This window comes from Octopus sinensis, linkage group LG4 (assembly GCF_006345805.1).
Source record: "Octopus sinensis linkage group LG4, ASM634580v1, whole genome shotgun sequence".
Classification (NCBI taxonomy): domain Eukaryota; kingdom Metazoa; phylum Mollusca; class Cephalopoda; order Octopoda; family Octopodidae; genus Octopus; species Octopus sinensis.
Window position 1 is genome coordinate 162,111,673 of NC_043000.1, and position 14,827 is coordinate 162,126,499.

The 14,827-nt window shown below is 37.7% G+C and overlaps 1 protein-coding gene across 1 annotated transcript in view; it reads right to left on the bottom strand.

Moving 5' to 3' along the window:
* LOC115210707 (solute carrier organic anion transporter family member 4A1-like) overlaps positions 1-14,827 on the bottom strand; it is a 170,801-nt gene that overhangs the window by 54,910 nt on the left and 101,064 nt on the right. The window contains exon 3 of the mRNA XM_029779400.2: positions 855-1,320. Within this exon, the coding sequence (XP_029635260.1) occupies positions 855-1,320 (466 nt within the window). The remainder of the gene's footprint in view (positions 1-854; positions 1,321-14,827) is intronic.

A 14,827-nucleotide genomic window follows, 5' to 3' on the forward strand; every position in this document is an offset into this window, starting at 1 on the left:
ATAGTCTATAATATGATGCTCATTGTGATGGGATTAAGTTGTTGAAAGAGATCTGAAATCAGTTTTAAGACATCGGGAGGCAAAGTGAAGAGGAGGTTGTCTGAAATCACTCCACAACGACGACAACAGTTTCATTCTTAAAAAGTCTGCTGTCGAATTGAAAGTATGTTTGATTCATTGTGTGGGCGCCAACATTGATAATGAAGGGCAAATTTGAACCTGTTGACATTTAATGTCAAAGTAGAGGAGCGCCATTCTCTATAGTTCGTTAACAATATCTACAATTTCCAGTTGTGACATACGGTAGAGGTCAGGTTTATTCGACTGTATCGATCCCGGCAATGTAGAACGGCAAAACCAGTCCCAGTGTAATTTGAATTCAAAATGTATCAATATCGGAGCGCATTTAAGTAAGAGTAAGGTATTCTATCGATTCAGTCATGCATTGACATTTATTAAAGGCATGCATAATAATATCGGGAAACAACCAAAAATTTGTGGGGTGAGGTACAGTGGTTTGTATCGGTTTCATAGAGATGAGATGAAAGGAAAAAGTCGACAACAGCAGGGTTTGAACTTAGATTATGAAAGGATCTAGCTAAATACACCGAAAACATTTTGTAACACTCTTTTGATTCAACCATCCTCGACCAATAGAGCATTTAAGAAAAAAGTTTTACATGGGCCCATTTTGTGATATATATAAGATAAAAGAGGAACTGAACGATTATAAAAAGAGGAACAAAACGAAAGTTCAGAAATGTGTTAAAATGGAACATTATAAAGAACATTTTAAAGCAAAACAAAGTATAGCAACAGCAACATAATAAATAATAATAATAATAATACTTTACCTATGTAGACAGGTGCCGTCCGAACTGATAAGTTCTCATCCAGGTAAGTTACTCCGAGTGTATAAAGAGGAGAAGCACCGGCCCCGTGTAGTAACTGACCCAAAAAGAACAAGTATTTGTAGTTCGATAAGGTCTTCACTGATTCGCCCATAATACAGTGAAGAACACTAGTACCGTTCGATAACGAAGTCTCTGTACATACATTCTGTGTGGTAACATATTTATAGTTGCCGCTGAGGAAGTGTGGCAAACTGAACATAAATGATCCGATACCCATGACAAAAACGCCGATACCTAGATAACGAGGTTTCCGACCAAGTCCTCCAAAGTAGCTAATTGGTATAAGACACACAACCGATGCTATGTCGTAGCAGCTTGCAATTGTTCCCGATTCTGTACTCGACAAGTCGTAGCGCCGTTCTATATTTGAAATGACCACATTTACAAAACCATTCACCACCATACCCTGTTAACGAGAAAAAAAGGAGAAAAGAAAATCAAATTCAAGCAAATAAAAACAGTGTTAAATATTGGTCCTCTTTAGATCGAGGACAAACAATCCTTTTTAATATTGGACACTGCATGGCATTTGTATATTTTCTAAAATAATGCTATCGTAAATGTTTGAAATGAAGATTGTAACAGCCTTAGTTTTGGTATATTTATTTTCATATACGATTCATTTATATTTTAGTTCGCAATTTGGGAAATAACGATGTCGTGGCTTATGTTTCCAACTAGTTCACTGCAGTTACGACAAGTGGTACAAGGAAGCGTCTGTGCAACTCGGGGAATTTATTCGAAAGCACAGGCTTATGAGGTTTTTTCACTGATAAACATACATTACACACACACGATAGTTTATATTACACAAATTTCACTCAAAAGGTAGAAGGTCAGCTGGAAGCTATGACAGAAAACACTCCCACCCAGTGCCCTGCAGTGGAATCGAACTCAGAAATGCGTAGTTACAAAGTAAAGCTCTTAATCGCAAAGTCATGCTAGAAACTTACCTTTTCCTTGGGGGATGAAACCTCAGACGAACAACTTGATCCGAAATATCAACAATCATTTCTCACGGTATACAAACTTAAGCAAATTTAAGAAAATTACTAAATTACTAAGTAGTTTTGACAATGCAGAAAACACACACACACACACTAAGTTCTCCATTTCACCATACACTTAACTGCTAACATTTTATTTTCTTGCTTCGATATAAGCGCGCACATGAACAGCAAAAAGTAGCATACACTAATGACTACACTCTGGTACAGTACTGATACTGCTTTGACTGGCTCGAATTTCTTCATAATTTACAGCTATAGATTAAATGCAAAACTTACGTTTGTACATAAGATGTAACCATTAATTTCAAAGATGAGTATAGAATTTCATGTTGAGACAGGTATAGGTGAGGTTCATATCTTTTTTAAGATCGTTAGAAATGCAACTGAATGGAAATTGTTGCAGAAGCCGAGTCACTGGAGACTCACTGAATGCTTTATTCGTATCAGTTTTAAACATACGCTTCTTTTGATTTGGCATAAATATTTCATTATGTTTGCTGTTTATATTTGTCGGGTTGGTGGTCTCATCTCGATTACTGATTTTACTACGTTTCGGCTGTTCTACGGTCCAGTATTCTTCAGGTGTTTTGTATTGAACTAAATTGTATCAGGATTTCGAACCCAAACCTTTATTTGATCAACAGGGATACAACTGTTCTCATTCCGCGCTCTGCATTTTGTGCCATTTTTGGTTCATTTGATTTTGTGCGTGAATTACTTTGAAGAAGACTGGGGCGTACAACAGTCGAAACGTAGTGAAAGCAACAATCAAGATTAGGACCCTAGTCCGTCTAATATAAAGAATATATAGTATCAGTTCCTCATCTTAGAAATATAGAACTGTATTTTATATTTTAACAGGAGAAACTAAAAGTGAAATCCTTCCTCGATATGTGAAAAGGATCCTCCTCCGACGAGCATTAAGCATACATGTGAAACGTAACGATCAGGCCCTTTCATAATCAATATGTAGAGGGAAAAAAAGTCGTTAAATGGTTGCTTTGTGTCATTTGTCGTTCCTTCTACTACAATAACAGAAATAAAATATTTCATCTAAATCGAAACAACGTGACGAAATTGTGTTCCAAACTTCTAGTAGCATTTTGGAATGTTACCCATAAACTTACTCTTCAGTTGCCTTCTATTAAAGAAACTCTCACAGCGAATAGCTCCAATTTCTTATTTTACGACCTGGCTTTTAAAATTCAGGTGCTTTTACCAGTTAACCAGAACAGATTTCACGCTTCCTTAATCGTATACTCTTACTTGAATTTATCATTCAATGACACGGCAGAAGTCTCTCTCTCTCTCTCTCTCTCTCTCTCTCTCTCTCTCTCTCTTCTTCACGTGTTAGATGCCATAAAAACCATTTGAGTTTGTTTATCTTAAAGATTACTTGAAGAAGACTTCTACAAGAAAGTTGGCGAAAGAAATAGAAAGTGCTTTCGCGTGCTATGTGTGTGTTTGTGTGAGGGGGTGTCGTGTGCTGTGCGCCATGAGAGTGTGTGACGTGTGTGCGCGCCATGTGACGTGTGCGTGTGTGTGTGTACCGTGTGACACGTGTGTGTGACATATGTGCGCGCGTGAGAGCCGCGCATCCGTATGTGTGTGACGTGTATGTATGTGTGCATGTGTTTATATGCGTGTGTTTGTATGTGTGTGTTTGTATATGTGTGTGTTTGTATGTGTGTGTGTTTGTATGTGTGTGTGTTTGTATGTGTGTGTGTTTGTATGTGTGTGTGTATATGCCGTGTGACTAAGACGTTGCTTAGACATATGAGTGAGAAAGATAGAGTACATTGCGAGAGAAAGAGAGTACATTGCGAGAGAAAGAGAGTACGTTGTGTGTGTAAGAGAGAGTACACTGAACGAGAGTGTACGGTATGTGTATGTGAGAGAGAGGGGGGGATTATGTTGTGCGCGTGTGAGAGAGTACGTTGTGCGCATGTGGGAATTTTCAGTGTGTGTGTGTGTGTGTGAAAATAAGATCAGGCGATAAGTTTGGACAGCGAGAAAGAAAAAATTCACGGTATTATGGTTCCGTTCCCTTTAATCAGAAAGAACGGAACACCGTTAGCAGTGAATGTAGTTAGTGAATGGTGCGAGTTTGCATGTTTGCGTGTTAGTGTATATATGTGTGAGTGTGCATGCATATAATGTACAAACAGGTGAGAAATGAAATAAATGGGATTGCCGTGAGAAAGATTAAATGTGTAACATTTCTGCCAGTACTTTTCATCGGGGAGCAAAAGTTTCTAAGGGTAATGAATATAAACACGGAGAAAGATATATCAGAAAATACTCTTTTTTGTACACTTGGTATTGCCGCCCACGCCTCACAAGAAACGAATTTATTACACATTTTTCATTGATTATACTCTTTGATCGCCGGCACATTGCTAGTTCTCTAATATCTTATTCATTACTTAAAATATATTTTTCCAATTTGTACGCGCGTTCGTGGCCTTCTTTCTCCTTCTTTATAGGTAATATTAGGATAAAAATAACATTTACGATTAACACACGCCCACAAAGGCTGTCCTCCAGCATGCCGAGAGCCGAGTTTACTTAAACTAAGAAACGAAATAAATAAACTTTTAGCGATATTTTTGTCATTGCGATATCAAAATAACCATATATCGCGCAAACTCATTGCTTTCTTTTCAAAACGATCCGCAAATGAATTTGTACGTTTATTGGTTTTTCATATTAATTACTTTAATAAATTCAATAACTTTCTGTAATGTCATTTATATGACAGCCTCATTATTAGAAGCAATATAGATTTCTAACAGATACTTTCAGGATGCAGCAAATAAAACAATGATATACACCTAAATATTGCTGTTAATATCTAAGCAAAAAGTTTATATAAATATTTATTATGTAAATATTTTATTAAATGAGAATATATTATGGCACATACATATATTATATGAACAAATAACACATGCAAATAATTGCTCCCATCCTCTTCTGCTTCTAAATATCCCATTTCTTTTTTGCTTCTTTGTATTTGAATGTTGTAATTTAAAATGTTCAAATTGTTCTTCATTTAAACACGAGGCCAGCAATTTTGAGGGGAGGGGTTAGACGATGCCATTGACCCTAGTTCTAGATCGGTACATATTTTACCAATTCTGGAAGAATGAAAGGCGAAGTTAAGTTTGATGGAGTTTGAACATACAACCTAATGAACACCAGCAATACGTATCCCCCCTCCGCCCTCGGATGATTTTGACTGTTCACCTTAAGCAAGAAAGCAAACTGCATACATACATACATTACATGGTGTGTGTATATGTGTGTGCGTGCGCGCGCACATTTTCTTTTTCACTAGTTTCACTCGAGAGCTGCGACAATGCTACATTTTGCAACACTTGAAACCACCTTTGATATGTGGCATTTGGTGAATGAGAAAGTTTGATGTTGCTGCCCCCATTTGCGTTTCTTGCCGTGATGTAGGCTTATCCGGAATTCTTGACAGGAGATCCAGTTTTACTTCGATCATACCTACATCTACCCCATGTAGGTCTCTCAAGCTCCTTGGGAGGATATTGAAGGCCTGTAGGCCCTTGAAACCCAAACTGTTGCAGTATCTGGTCCTGTAACCCGATGGCAATGGTGGAATATTTGGCACTATGCAGTGGCGCCCGTTCTGTTGTTAATGCAATATTCAATGCCAAAGTTCTTACAAGTTCTTCTACGATTTTCTAGATGTATATCACTGCATATTTTTTCTGCCTTCTTTCTAAGGAGTAGAGTTAACTTTTTCAGCCTCTCCTAATAGCTGACATGTCGCATTGTCATGATCTTTCTTGAGCTTCGTTGGATTGCTTCGAGTTCCACCGTTAATTTTACAGTGTGGTAACCATAGCTGGTGGAAGTAGTCTAAACGGCTGAGGACAAAAGCCCTCCAGACGACCATAATGGTTTATTGTTCTCAAGTTCTGAAAGTTCTAAGGATGCAGCCCACCAGCTACCTGCATTTTCTCGCCAACTCATATGCACCTGGAAAGATGCGTCATTACTCATATCATTACCTGGGTCGAGCACTGATTTTGACTCAGGGATTGCAATCCCTTCAGAATCAGTGTATCGTCTGAATTTTATTCAGTTTCCTGTACTGGTAGCGCAGAGATTGGAAATTTCAAGCATTAAGCTGGGCGTTATTGTCAGCCTACCTGTATATTACGTCCATCTCCTGTTGCAGGTGCACAACATTTCCAGGATTCTGCATCCTCTCTCTCTCTCTCTCACACTTTCACACACACACACACACACATACACACACAAACACACACACACAAATGTGCTAAGCAGTGATGTCTATAAATGCACACCTGTTGCCAGTTTAAATATGCATATTCGAACTTGTAAGAAGGTCAAAGTCAATCGCTATATTTTGTCATGGAGAAAATTTATCAACAGACCAAATTAGTTCGCAGCGCCTTCTAACCATACTGCAGAATACATGCATTTCGGTGTGGTTATCTCTTCTTCAGTACCCGAGACCGGAAAGGTAGACGCTGCGAACTGAAAAGCTTATATTTGATGTGTTTACAGTTGTCTGTCTTCAGCGAGAAATTTTCTCCAAGATAAAATACAGTGAATTGCTCTTTTCCATGTACGTATATGCCTCATGCATACTTGAACTGGTTTGTTTGTATTTGTCAAAAAGTAATATTTATGACCACATCATAAAAAATTTATAAGCCCAATCAATATTTACATGCTATAATTCATAGCTTTATGTGAGCCCTGAGAGCCATTATTAAAAAACAAAAATATTACATGTTCTTTAGAAAGTTTATAAAATGTTTGTGACGTCTACAATATACAATATATACACACACATACAGAGAGAGAGAGAGAGAAGAAGGAAGATAGAGAATCAATTTATGACTGTATAGTCTTAAATTTAGAACCCATGTAAATATTACTCATTCAAGCATGGAAATTAAAGGTACCTATGCATTACAGTTTCAAACCATTCGTCAATTATAAATAATTTGGAGAAAATATTAGTATTTATCCTCCATCAAATACGCGGTTTTAACGTCGACTGTGAATAGGAGCAACAGGCGCAAAAGTTCAACAACGATAATGGAAAAAAAAATTAAAAGAATATCTATGAAAAAGATCGCAGAAATGTGACGACATTTATGGCACCAAGAAATAAATGAAAAGTGATGATAAATGTTTTTCGTAATATCTTAAAGTGAAATGGTCCTTCCATGATGAGACTGCTTCAGTTTCAATACACTCTTTACACGAAATCACCTGCTAAGTAATACTACTCCAAAATACATGTGTGTGTTTGTATGTGTATAACTAATTAGTTGGCCGATTATTATTTACCAGTTGAATGAATAAAGTGAAATATTTCATATAACATACACATACTTGGATTCCTTTTAGTATATACCATTTTTTAAACTTTTAAGATATAAGACATACACCAAGGTTTCAATAGAAGAAACCAAGTTAATGGGGACAAACAAGGACAGACAAACGGATTAAGTCGATTACATCGACCCCAGTGCGTAACTGGTACTTAATTTATCGACTCCGAAAGGATGAAAGGCAAAGTCGACCTCGAAGGAATTTGAACTCACAACGTAACGGCAGACGAAATACGGCTACGCATTTCGCCCGTCGTGCTAACGTTTCTTGCCAGCTCGCAACCCTATGTTAGTATATTTAATATAGTTTATCCAGTTAATACTAATGTCGTGTTTGCCAAAATGATAAAATATCAGTCTTTGAGCTAGTTTTCTTTTCCCCTCGCTGTATAATGTATTTCTCATTAGTTATCTTAATATTCATTACGTTAAATATGTTAGCACTAAAATTATAATTGTTTTCTAATTTCCTTCTTTCATGTTCCCTACTTTAAACATGCTAATACTAACGTAACTAAATATTTAATCGCTTTATTTCTCTCTACATTCTATTGGGGGGAACTTTTTAAATAGTACCGGCTCGAACGGGGTTATTTTGGTGCTAAACAAACAAGATATCGGTAGTTTGTGACCTTTCTGTGTCATAGTGAGAAATGTGAACAGACGCATACATATATAAAATATGTTTAAAACTAAATACCAGCATATGAACTAAATTATATTTGCAATTTACAAATATATCTCAGTTACTGTATTTAGAAGTCTATTCAACTCTTTGATGTTGATCATATCAATATTAATACATTTTATCACGAAATATTACATTGCGTGATATCACATTTCGTGATTTGATGTCATAAACTACATATGACTAACGTTATTAGTCTATTGATCAGATATCGTCACGTGCAATTATTCATGCGTCTTATATAGTATTAAGAATGTGGGCTTAGCAGTAAATAGAGCAAGATTTTGACTCTTGGGATTAGTTACCATTTTTGTTTCGTGAATTCGCATAATTTGTAAGACTAACTCAGTATCAATCAGCCCAGTTCAAATAAAACTATAATTAGAAGCGTTTCAGTCGTGATAATATTTGCTTTTCTTTCTTTCTTTCTTTCTTTCTTTCTTTCTAGAAAGCTCGGGTGTATTTCACAAAAGATTCGAATGCTATTTCTTTGGAATTGAGCGACCGGGTATAGGTTTCATTATACCTAAGGTACAACTACACGCAAAGCATTTAGACTTGTGCTGTGTGTTAAAGAAAAAGATTTTGTTGCATTCCATAACATTAAAATTCTAGAAAGGCAAAGTAATTAGGTTTTGAAGAAAAACGGTCTATCAAATACAATATTAATGTTTAAACAAAGATGAAAAGGGATGAAAAGGGGGTGGGGGTTAAGATGAATATGTTACTATAAATGCAAATATCAAATGACATGCATTGATGCGATTAGAAGGGGCGTGTCGATATACCTTTTTATCTATGTTAGATTTTATAAAAAGGCAATTGCCATCTTCTATTTCATATCTATGATATTCAATTTAATTTACATACGCGGTGCGGCTTAAATCACAAATAGCACATTATAACTTCGAAGCAATTCACTGACAATACATCCGCAATTTATATGCCTTTTAAGGACATCTTAAACGATGGACAAGATCTTAGTTAACGGTTTTTGATACTGCCACAGTTTAGGCGAAGGAATAATTGCGAAAAATATTTAAAACGGGCCCTGGGAGTAACGAAAGGCAGCTATAGTTACGATAAAAGAAACAGCCAGGTAACTAAGCTCAGTATGTGTGTGTGATGGATGAGGCATGAAGGGTGATGCACCGTTTAGATCAGGGGCCTCCAAACTTTTTAGACTATTGACCCCTAATCGACCCCCAGGCATGCACTTAATAATAATTAAGTAGATGTGCATTTATCGACCCCTTGAATAGTCCCATCACCCACAGGTGATCCCTGGTTTAGATATTCAGCAACAGGAATCTATTATTTTTTCTCCATAGCAATGAACTTTAACAAATATTATTAAATGCCCCAATTGTTTCTGGTTATAGTTTTCCGGAAAATTTGTACCCTTGGGGTGGATATAATCGACTAGCCCCCTCCCCATAGATTTCAGGCCTTGTACCTATAGTAGATTATTATTATTATTATTATTTGGAATGGAGGAGCTGATGTCGTCAAGCAAATTTTATGGAGATTGGGTTATTGTAGCAAAATTGGCGTGGCCCAATTTGGTCAACTAACTTGGCATCTACAGACTAGCATTAAGAACTGGTAGTAGGTACACTTTTTTTTTTATCTATTACGAGGGAAGGTAAACGCCAATGACCCTTTACAGAGCCTCCTAAGCTGTTGGGAAGGAAGGCAAAACTTATTCTGAAATCGAGAACCTGGCCCGAATGAATGTATCAGTGGGTACTTCTCTTGAGGTGCTAGCTATCAAATTAAGTTTACTGCCCAAGTTGAACATGGCGGAATTCGAACTCAGAATGCAAAATACCGAACAAATATTGCAAGGTATCTAATCCGATGTCCTTACATTTCTGGCAGTCTATTGCTCCGGGTTTGTTATTTCTTTCACTGACTCCATCAAAATATAGAAGATAAAAGTTGATCTCAGCGGATTTTGAAACCACTGCGAAGAGTCGGAAATCGCCTATGGTTTGCGTCATGAGTAATCAAGAATTGTATGTGGGGGCTCCCCACATTTTGAAAATCATACATAAGCGCGCCCACGCACGCACGCACGAACACTATATAAATGGCGGTTTTCTAACTGTTTATGTATGTATGAATGTATGCATGAAAGAGCGTGCAGAAATTTAATTTGGAAATTTATATGGATCGTAGTGGTGTAACTAATTGAAGAACGGTGTTCTTTTATCGTGTTTTGATAGTCATTTGGGAGCAATTTCATTTAATGCTTGTGGTTAATAACTTTAGAGAGATAACACGAATATCGCATTACAGCTTTCTACATAGATACCTCTATAGATCTACAACTTCATTACTGTCAGAATTCATGTGATCAATTAGAAGTGGTTTATTGTATCACATGAGTATACAGTGCAGCAAATAAACGGTCGATGTTGGGGTAGAAAAGGATATTTGTGGTGCTAAAAGCTACAAAACTGATCGGTTTAGGGTGTCGAGCACCTGTTGTGGTAGACTGATTCGGAGACCTTAAAAGTATACAAAGACTACATCTCAAAAGACTATGCCTTCAAAGAAAATATTTCAGCTTTAATTAATTATTATAACTAAAGATCCCAAGTTAGACAGATTAATGTTCATATTTTTAGGTCATTCTGATGCTATTACACACACACACACACACTCTATTCTCAAGAAAGAGCAACTTTCTGGATCAAAGAGCAACTTTCTGGTCCTTTTCTATTGACCAATGCTGGCTGTTGTTGTCGGAGTTTCTTATGCATTTCATTCATTTGCAGACAGTAATTCTCCGCCGTAATGGTTCCACTTGGATCCAAAAAGCTGTGATGGATGAGGTGCTTGGTATCAAATTAAGTTTTCTGCCCAAGTTGAACAACAAAGAGCAACTTTCTGGATCACAGAAGCAAAGTTTCATCTCTGATGTTATACAGCAAGTGCATTCGTTCCTGTTCCCCTGAAGTATCTGGTTATTTATTACCTGCAGCTTAAACCACTATATAAGTTCCTCCTCGCCACTCCAACAACATCTTATCTCTCCTTCATAGCCCGCACTAAACGCTTTTCTCCAAATATTTCTCTACAGAATTGCAGCACTCTAGAAGACTTCCGCACTCCAGAGGTTTCTCCCGTAGTCGTCGATTTAATAGAAGTTCAAATTGAACATCGATCACATTAATTTTACGGAATCGATGAGGACTGTAACGTGTCATGGGTAAAATTCCTGAGAAAGTAAACTCAGTAAAGAACAAAGGATTGGACTGAGTACATAAGGAATAAATATTCTTTTACACACACACACACACACACACACACACACACACACGATTAATGCATCTTCAATAAATGCAGCAGGCTCGCCATGTATAAATACCCCGGTAGTTTGGGAGGTAGTCAGCATGAATATAGTAAAATTGAAAATATAAATCATTAAAACAATACTCGAAAATTATTTTGGAAAGAAAATCTTACGCACCCATCCATATACAATCTGCGGGAACAAATTGACGCTGAATGAGTTATTCTTCCCTTTACACATCAAGGAAGCATCTGACGCTATTATAGGGTACATATACTAGCACATATATGCATAACACAGACACACACACACACACATATTAGTATTTATAATGAAAATATTAGCTCAATCATGAGTGAAAACCACACTCGCAATGTAACACAGACACGCTTCTCACATTGTAAAGACACTGAATGAAAAGGCAGAATTATTTTTGTCTTTATTTCCATTAAATTTAATGCATTAAACAGCTGAATACAGGATTAATAGTTTTGCGCTTCATATAAACGTTGGGTTTGAAAAACACAGGAAATTGTGTCTAACACCAAATTAGTAACCATTTACTGAATTATATACGCTTAATTCCATGCATTAAATTGACATTTTATAATGATTTTAAAATTAACGTTTTATGTATTTAATAATTAATATTAAGTTTATTCTGAGCGAGTATAGTGTATCTGTTCAGATAGGTGGCACATCTCCCACACACATGTATACACACTACGGATATTTAAGACTATAAACGCTAGGATAATGAACTCTGTGAAAAATGTCTGTGAAAAAATAGTAAATAAAAGTATTATGTCTTTTGGAAAAAGTAGACGAATGAGTAACTAAACTGGACGTGATGGTCAGGGCCGGCCCTAGGGTTGCTGGCACTCCGGGCAAGCTGAACTTCGGTGTATACATCCTGACGGTCTTGGAAATTTCCTTGTCTTTGTCATGCCTTCCTTGGCACTCCGGGCGACTGCCTGAATTGCCGGTACCTTGAACCGGCCTGGTGATTGTGGTGGGGATTTGGACGGCTGTGTGTGTGTGTGTGTGTGTGTGAAAGACAGAGAAAGAGAGTGTGTGGGTGTGTGGCCGCATCTAATCTAGGTCAAGGAAAGTTACAATGAAGTATTTAACTTAATGTATTCGTCCTCATCATCATCACCGATTAACGTCCGTTTTCCATTCTGGCATGGGTTGGACGGTTTGACTGAGGTCTGGAGAGCCAGCGGCTGCACCAGAATCCATTCTGATATGGCAGAATGTCTACAGCTGGATGCCCTTCCTAACGCCAACCACTCCGAGAGTGCAGTGGGTGCTTTTACGTGCCACCAGCACAGGAGCCAGTAAGGCGGGCCTGGCAATGATCACGTGCGGATGGTGCTTTTTACATGTCACTGGCACAGGAGTCAGTCAACGGCTACTGGCATAGGTCACGATCGGTTGGTGCTTTTTACGCGATAGGTGAACCGCGATATGGCGTGGGATTACTGTATTCGCCTTCTTTTGGCCGGGAACGAAAGGCAGTTTTCCTTTGTCTGGCGATGGGGCTAGTGCAGTGGACAAGATTGAAAGGACTGAAGACAGATACTTTCCTCTTCAGCCAAGCCCTCATTGACTTTTTCAAGTTCCATTTGAAAAGGAAAGTGAAGGTAGAGAAGGAATTTATTTCCCCCAGTAATTTTGTTGAAAGGTGGGTGAATGTAACGAGGATGGCCAGTGTGAATGAACTTTCGCCTGTAAACCGAAGGAGTTGAGAAGGAGAGAGGCGCCTACTGTGGTGTGCCTGGTGGTCGGGATAATCAGGATGCGCGTGGTTCTTCGGTCTTTCCTGTGAGGAATTTTCCTCTTTTTGGGAATTTTTACCGTTTAATTGTATTATTAATTGTCATTTTATTGTTTACTCGATTTTTGTGTTAAACTCCACGTATTGTATTATCTCTGTTTTGTGTTCGGCCCTTGTGGCCAATAAAGAAATTATTATTTTTATTTTTATTATCATCATCATCATCTAGGCAGGGTTTCACAGCACACTACGTTGTAGATGTTGATTAGATGTGTCGCAAGGTTTAAATTAAAACAACACAACTGACAAAATATGTCAGTAAAGTGTCACACACCGAAATTTTGGAAACCATTACTTTAAATGAATACATAAAAAAGAAAAAAAAATCAAGCGAAATTTTTTAATGCTAGGAAGAAAGGCGACGAGGGTTAGCCAAGGTTGAGTGGTGAAAAGCTCGAGAGTGAGGGGTTAGGAGTATGGAGGGGTAATAATTTTAATAAAAAAGGAATGAGGACGCAGACAGCGTTCATATACTGTACGAGTATATAACGAGGAGGATTCGTGGCATTCGTTTTAATTAATTCTGCGAGTAATGGATAAAATAAACATTCCCAACCTTATTCCACCTTCTCTCTTCCCTCCTCTTAGATTCTCTCTCTCCGCTTGCCAGCCATCTGATAGTGCAATGGTGTATACATTTTACTCAGTGATTGTGGGTTGGTAAGTAATGGAGTGACCATCTCACTATCAAGCATCACTTTGACATTACTGCTTTAGTTGACCTCCACATTTATTGTGTTTATATTATCTTGTCAACGTAAACCGACACTCAAACAACACATTCTGACGTCAAATATCTTGTTTTCTATACTGCAGGGTGCTCCTTTCCAGGGGGATCAGTAGCAAAAATATCTTCCCAAGTCAAAACACTTAACCACGTTAGGCTGACAATTTTCATACACATTCTCACACACAATATTACTATGTAACCAGGTCGTCGTATCATCCAGAACACATGCAATATAATTTCAGATTTTATTTTCTATCGGAAATAAAACGGTGAGCTGGCGAAATGCTTAGCGATATTTCGTCTGCCGAAGGCTGCGAGCTGGCAGAAACGTTAGCACGCCGGACAAAATGCTAAGCGGTATTTCGTCTGCCGTTACCTTCTGAGTTCAAATTTCGCCGAGGTCAACTTTGCCTTTCATCCTTTCGGGGTCGATTAAATAAGTACCAGTTACGCACTGGGGTCGATATAATCGACTTAATCCGTTTGTCTGTCCTTGTTTGTCCTCTCTGTATTTGGCCCCTTGAGGGCGATAAAGAAATAAATGTTACTATATAACCAGTTCGCCGTATCATCCAGAACACATACTATATAATTTGAGAATTTATTATCTATCGGAAATAAAACGATGAGCTGGTAGAAACGTTAACACGCCTGTGCAAAATGCTTAGCGGAATTTCATCCGTCTTTACTATCTGAGTTCAAATATCGCTGAAGTCGACTCTGCCTTCCAGGGTTGATAAAATAAATACCAGTTGAGCAGAGGGTGTCGGTGTAATCGACTTGCTCATCGGCCTCGAAATTTCTGGCGTTGTGCCAAAACTTGAAGCCAATATTTCTCAAAAATTAGTCTTTTGCTACTTCTACTACTGACAGGAAAAACGAAGTCAAGGAACAGAAAGTAAGAATGTAAGCTTCATAAAAGAGATAGAATTAATTGAA